Source organism: Hevea brasiliensis, chromosome 3 (assembly GCF_030052815.1).
Source record: "Hevea brasiliensis isolate MT/VB/25A 57/8 chromosome 3, ASM3005281v1, whole genome shotgun sequence".
Lineage (NCBI taxonomy): Eukaryota > Viridiplantae > Streptophyta > Magnoliopsida > Malpighiales > Euphorbiaceae > Hevea > Hevea brasiliensis.
In genome coordinates this window covers 7,439,090-7,446,369 of record NC_079495.1, presented here as the reverse complement: position 1 = coordinate 7,446,369, position 7,280 = coordinate 7,439,090, and the positions used below count along the sequence as shown (strand labels likewise).

The 7,280-nt window shown below is 33.9% G+C and overlaps 1 protein-coding gene across 2 annotated transcripts; it reads left to right on the top strand.

Moving 5' to 3' along the window:
- Positions 1 to 337: 337 nt before the first annotated feature.
- Positions 338 to 4,690, top strand: LOC110635031 (delta(12)-fatty-acid desaturase FAD2). 2 transcript variants are annotated; one of them, XM_021784221.2, is made up of 2 exons: positions 338 to 494; positions 3,349 to 4,690. In XM_021784221.2, the coding sequence occupies exons 1-2, from the start codon at positions 362 to 364 to the stop codon at positions 4,509 to 4,511; spliced, it is 1,296 nt and encodes a 431-aa protein (XP_021639913.2). In that variant the 5' UTR covers positions 338 to 361; the 3' UTR covers positions 4,512 to 4,690. The 2 variants fall into 2 exon arrangements, with proteins under 2 accessions (XP_021639913.2, XP_057999747.1); XM_058143764.1 differs by lacking the exon at positions 338 to 494 and adding an exon at positions 983 to 2,910.
- Positions 4,691 to 7,280: the final 2,590 nt, after the last annotated feature.

The window sequence follows — 7,280 nt, the reverse complement described above, 5'->3', positions numbered from 1 at the left end:
TTGACCTCCACGTCAACGGATATCTTGAGATGTTTCCACATCACCAATGTGAATCTCACCGTCAAAAATTTTTAAAGAAAAGTGGACGGTTGCGATTTAATCAAAATTTTTGGTTCCCAGAATCAATTTGATCACGGAAAGGGTTAAGAAAAGACCAGTTAAAAGTTGCCACGTCTAGATAAAAAATAAAAAAGAGGGAGAGATAAATAAAAGGCAGAGAGAGGCTGGCGGATACGCAGAGGGCTACAGTCGCGGTTTAATTAAGAACGCGGAAAGTCCAAGCAACATGTTGGTATCTGGTGGGCCCCACCTCGCATTGTACTGGGAGGATGCGCAAGTTTAAGTACTGCTCGTTTCCTGCATGCTTTGGAGAGCAGGGCCAGCGATTCATTCTACGGCCACACAGGGAGATATTTTGAGATTGAAAAGTTCAGAGCTTTCTTTCTCTTCTTCTCGTTCTCCTTCTTCTTTTATTCTTCCTCTTCCTTTATCAGGTACTCTACTCCTTTTGATTCTTTCCTTCTTCTATCCAGCATTTTCCTCTTCTGGATTTCCTTTCTAACTCACATTTTCTGTTTTGTGTTTAATTCCATCATGTTTCTTCTTAAAATCCTTTGAAATCCACATGAAACCTGTGTTTTTGCTATGTAATGTTACTCGGATCCAGGCGAAAGCTAGTAATTTCTATTATATGCTGTAGATATATTTCTCCTCCAGATTAAGATCTTCTCTTTCAAGCTTAGATTTGATCTTATTTAATTTGTTAAAGAGAAAGCTTTTGGAAATTTATTTGCTGTTGCTGTTTGATATTGAAATCGTATTTCTCTTTTCGTTAACCTTTCGCTCTATTATCGAGGCTTTACTTTACCTGTTCGATCTGGTTTCCATCTTTTCCGTCATTTTTTTCAGGCCGGTCACGTGACCTGAGGCTTATTGCTCTTATGGGCTTTTTTTTTTTTTAAATCTTTTTTTTTTTATTTGGTATGATTCTCTCAATTTTTTAATTGGCGTTGTTTATTTTGTTATTAACTAAGAAACTCTGATGCCGATGTCGTTTTGTTGTTAAGATGCTTTATATGGCATCTTGGTTTTAATGCTGGAATATGGCATTTTGCCAGGCGTTTTAATGCAAATTCTTGCTTTGGATTCTCTGGATTCCTTATTGTTTTCTCGTATTTTTGTTTTTAAAGTTTTTAAGGAATTATTTTAAATAAAATATCGGATCTTGTATTCTTGTTTGACCGCACATTTAAAGCAGGAAGCAGTCGCTGGTATATTCGTAAGGAAAAGTTCAATTGTTGTGATCATTAATTTAATATGGAACATTATACTAGTCAAAATAGCTATTCATATAAACCTTGCAAATATTTCTCCAAGCATTAATTTCCCCCACTGGAATCAAAGTGGGTCGTTGCAAGCTCATTAGGGGGACGAGGTCAAAATAGTTGGCGTCCGTCCCTCAATAGCTGTGGTGCGTTTGCACTAGCCAGTGGCCATTGATGTGGAGGCGGCAGCCATACTATTTTTTGTTTGTACTGAAATGATTCTGTTACCGTCAGAAATGAGTTGTCTGATGCGTCTGTGGGAGCACCTCGGTGTTTTCCTGAGGCCACCACCGCTATTTTTTTTTTTTTTTTTAATTTGCCTGAGGCCCCACCATTAGTTCCTTCGTTTAACTGGCTGCACGAATTGGGAGTTGGGTCTTGAGTCATTATTGAGGACTACTGTAGAGTTTTGGTGGGGCTAGGTTTTATCTGTCAATTCAAGTGGTTCACTGTATTTTAGCTTTCAAGTTTTTTTTGGATTGTTGATGGTGGTATAAATTTATGCTTTTAAAGGTGACCCCTTGATAGGTCCAACGTTTTCGCGCCGAAAGCTGGTGTGCTGCTCTATATGCTGTGGTCAACCAATGGGTGGTCTAGAGGGTCTGGTGTTGACGTATCGGAGTCTTATTAATGAAATGTTTATTTAAAAAAATAGAATTGATTCATCAGCACATGTGCATGAAGGCACTAAAAACAAAATAACTACCCCACCGTCGGCTCGCTTCTGCTGGACGAGCCCCTTGTACAGCTGTACAACAACCCAGGATTGGCAATTTTCTGCCAATATGCCTGGTGAGTGCTACGTACGCTTCGCAGCGTGATGGTCTGGATTTAGTGTTGGCTTGTTGTCTATGGCAAAGACAATCTTCAATTTTTTTGTGGACTTCGTCCGTTTGTATTTTACCGAGCTCTATCTGGGATGCTGTGAGCTTGATGTTACACTGTCACGTGTAGGGAAGTTTAGATCTTGTACTATTGTAAAGAGGAATTGATGGTAGGTAGAACAACACTGGTAGATAGGAGTTTTACAATAAGAAAGTGTTTTAAAATAACTCCAGAACTGTGAATCAACGGAGTACAGAATGTTTTGCTTGCATTAGCAGTTAAATTTTAAGGTCAATTCAGGAACCCTACAATATATTTTCTTATTCTTTGTAACATCCGTCTTTGAAAGTCAGCATCACTATAAATGCTGCGCATATGCCACGCTTATACCGACTCGTGGTTAAGTGTGCAATTAGATTAGGTAGGAAACAAATAACTGCCCACAAGAAAAAAAAAATGAAAAAGAAAAATACTCGCATGAATTGTGCGATTTTGCTTTATGCTAAACTTACTGTTTGATAATGGGCCTCTGCTTTAACTTTCTACCGTTTCTGCATTTACTTTTCATTCAAGTTCCATCTAGTTTCTTTGTGTAAAAGTATTACAGTTAATTTTACGCATTCTTCTAGCATCTCATTTAGTCCTGTGGCCCTTGTTCGAGAAAATGCATTCCGGTGCACCATGAATTTTGGGGAAATTTTGGTTATTTCTTAGCATAAGGGTATTTGGCTGCTTGAATGTCTACAATGATTAGTATTAGGTGAAGATTTATGCTATATCTTACACTATCAATTTTCTGCCGTCGTATTATATCCTTTGTGCTTCTAGTTTCAAGATTGTATTTGCTTTGTTTGCTATTTCTATCCTTACACTGTGTATGAAACTGCCTGTGATTATAGGAATGCTATTCTCATATCGGATTACAAAGGGAAAAAAAAAACAGAGAGAGAGGATGTTTATGGTGATAAATTCAAGAATTTCTTTGGTATCTCGATACCTAATGAGAAACTACATATGCTTATACCTTGATGCCTGTAGGATTTAGTGAATAGTTCATTAAGTTGGAGTTTAGCATGTTTTGGCTAAAGTTGGAGTTGATGGTTTATTTGGGAAATGTTAATGCTTCTAGATTGGATTTATCCTAGAATTCATTATGTATCCGCCATGAAGTAACTCACTCTGCCACTCTTATGTTCAGGTTGTGGAACAATGGGAGCCGGTGGCAGGATGTCTGTTCCTCCTTCGCCCAAGAAGTTGGAATCTGAAATCTTGAAAAGAGTTCCTTACTCAAAACCACCATTCACGCTTGGTCAGGTCAAGAAAGCTATCCCACCTCATTGTTTTGAGCGCTCTGTTCTCCGCTCATTTTCTTATGTTATTCAAGACCTGACCTTTGCCTTTATCTTCTATTACATTGCCACCAATTACTTCCACCTCCTCCCTTGTCCTCTCTCCTATGTGGCCTGGCCAATTTACTGGTCTCTCCAAGGCTGTGTCCTCACTGGTGTTTGGGTTATAGCTCACGAGTGCGGGCATCATGCCTTCAGTGACTATCAATGGCTTGATGACACAGTTGGCTTTATTCTCCACTCCTTCCTATTGGTCCCTTACTTTTCATGGAAACATAGCCACCGCCGTCATCACTCCAACACAGCTTCCCTTGAGCGAGATGAAGTATTTGTGCCCAAGAAGAAATCCAACATTCGTTGGTTCACCAAATACCTTAACAACCCACTAGGCCGTCTCCTCACACTTATCATCACTCTTACCCTTGGCTGGCCTATATACTTAGCATTCAATGTTTCAGGAAGGCCTTATGATCGTTTTGCCTCCCACTATGACCCATATGGACCTATCTACACTGATCGTGAGCGGATGGAGATATACATGTCTGATATTGGTGTTCTTACAGTGTCTTATGGTCTCTACCGTCTTGCTGTAGCAAAGGGGCTTGCTTGGGTTGTTTGTGTTTATGGAGTGCCATTGTTGGTGGTGAATGCATTTCTTGTTATGATCACATATCTCCAGCATACTCATCCTTCATTGCCACATTATGATTCTTCCGAGTGGGATTGGCTAAGAGGAGCTCTAGCAACTGTTGATAGAGATTATGGAATCTTGAACAAGGTGTTCCATAATATAACGGACACTCATGTAGCACACCATCTGTTCTCGACAATGCCACATTATAATGCAATGGAGGCAACAGCGGCCATAAAACCAATTTTGGGTGAATACTACCAATTTGATGGGACTCCTTTCTACAAGGCAATGTGGAGGGAGGCAAAGGAGTGTATTTACGTCGAGCCAGATGATCGCGATCAGAGCAAAGGCGTGTACTGGTACAAAAGCAAGTTTTGATTATAAGGAAGTTAGCAAATTGGCAGTACTTGCTAGGATTTTGTATTTCCTTTCATGGTAATTTAGGCTGTTCAATTTCTTGAATTGAACTTTAATCTTAGTTGTGCTTTTTGTTTGAATAATCTTATCTTAATTATTGTAGAAGCAATTAAAAAAAATCAAAAATTGCTGTTCGATTCTGTACTCTTTTCCAGAATGGAGGACTTGTTTATTAAGTAGAATTATAAACATGCCAAAAGCAAGTCTTAATTATGCTCTAATCTTCTGTCTGTTGGGTTGATGGTGGGATTCTGTTTCTCACTTTGCTTGATGAAGTGATTCTGTTTCTCACTTTGCTTGATGAAAAACAAGAATATAAAGGGATAGAGAGTGAGGGAAAGAGATAATAAAATTGCCATATTTTTGGTTGTCAAGGTTTGAAAAGAAATGAAAATTTTCTATTTTTGACAATCAAACAAAAATTAAGTTACAATTCTATCCTTGGTAAAAGACATGGAAGGCAAAAGTTGAAAAAGAGCTAAAAAAGGTAACTGAGAACGAAAACACCCACTGTCTCCCTCCTTTTCCCCTGATCTGAGAACAATAAGCAGCAGGAGTTTCACTTTCCCACCTTTACATAGAATGCATAAGATTTATAGCCGTTAAATTAAATATTTATATTAAAATTTATATAATATTAATTACAGTGTATATAATAATTATGCGAATTTAAATATAATCAATAGTTATTAAATTTATTTTTATGTAAGATTTAACTTATAGCAAAATCAAAAATTCACTTGATGCAAGATAAGTAATGGCTAACAAAGAGGTTTAAGCTGTTTAAGGCCTGTTGAACATTATTGTTAAAGTTACAGTTGAAAAAAAATATATATTTTTTTAAATATATTAATTAAAGAGTATTAGAATATAATTTTAAATTAAATTTAATATATTTTAGTCATAAAAATATTAAAATAATTTTTTTTAAACTTTTTTTAAAAAAATTAATTTTGACCCTCCAACTTCAATGTCAAATAGACGCTTGAGCTCTTTTCTATATTGATTTTAGGATTCTTGTTTGATGAATTTTTATTTGGCTCAACCGTTATACATATAATAGTTTAATTATAATAATTGATCATAGTGTAATAAAATCATAATCAACGATTACAATAAAACTATTATACATATATCGATTTCATTATATTATTTTTCTAATATGACATCTTTTAATTTAAATAATGACCTAAATTTAGAAAAGAGAATACCCATTCTTAAGTATCCATAAAATTATATAAATGGGCCGAATCTGATTAATTTTAATATATTCTTTTCAATTTTTTTTAATAACAGCTTAATCCAAATTAAATTAATGGCTTGCTCAAATTAAATATAAATAAATTATTTATGCAATCTTAATTTGATAATAATTGCATCCCTTATTTAAACAATGTTTATTTTCTGAATTTTATCCCTTTAACATAGAGAAGAAATAAAAACAAAAACTATAAAATTAATTGCACTAAAATTAACTTAATAGGGAAAAATTAAAAATAAAAAGTAACCTAATTGCTAAAAGAACTTTCAAAAGCGGCAAGAAAAATAAATCCACCACAGCTGAGTTGAGCTTTAGAAGATGTTGGGACTCAACAAAAAAGATGGAAAATGCTAAGCCCAGTTATATAATTTTGGACCCAAATCATGGCCCCTTTGGGATTCTACCATTTGGTTTACACTTGCTCTGTGCTAAATGACCCTTGGAAAAGTAACTTAGGTTTTATTTGTTTCACCAAAAAATAATGTGTAAGGAAAATATTTTTTTTATTTTTTTAAAAAAAATTTCATAAAAATATTTTTTATTATTTAATTATAATATTAAATTAATGATATGTGTTTATTTCATATATGTATAAATGTGTTTACATTTTAATAAGATTATTAAAATTTTAAAAATAAAAAATAACTTTCTCTTTTAAAAAATAAAAGTAATTTTTTTAAAAAATAAATTCTTTTTTTCCTTGACTAAAAATATTTTTCATTAACTAATTTTTTTTGAATGTTCCAAATACCAAACAATGTGAAAAATATTTTTCTATAAAACAAATGGGACCTTAGTAACTTTTATATATATATATATATATATATATATATATATATATATATATATATATATATACCAAATGGAGTTTGCTAATAAAGTTTTTAAATAACCATGCTTAGTACAATGTAATAAAAAATGTAATATAATTAATTATATTATATTTTTTATTATATTATTATTTAGTAATAAAAAAATTAATATAATAAAATGATACTTATATAATATAGTCAATTATATTTTAAGTTACATATAAAAAAAATGTAATGATGATTATTTATTTTAATTTTTTTTATTTATTGTCAACACTATTACTATCATTATTTCGTTAGCACTATCACCACCATTATCACTTAGCATTGACATCGCTGATATTGTAACACCCCGAAATTTTAATTTTTATGAGTATTAAATGAGCTTAGAAAATTCTGAAAAATTTATGTGCTAACCCCCGTGTTATGGGCTTCGTGTAGGTATCCTCGATTCGTGGAAATTCAAATTTGGAAAAGTCTCCGAATTGGACCGAGGTTTTGGCTAGCCCCCCATTGTCAGACGTTCCGAGCGCGTCCCCGAAGTCGGAATCGGCAAAGGTAAACCCGAACCTAGTTTTTACGTAATTTTCTAGTGCTTAAATAGGATTAAAAATCCATAAAATATTCGTGGTAGCTTAGAAAATTACGATTCTTTTT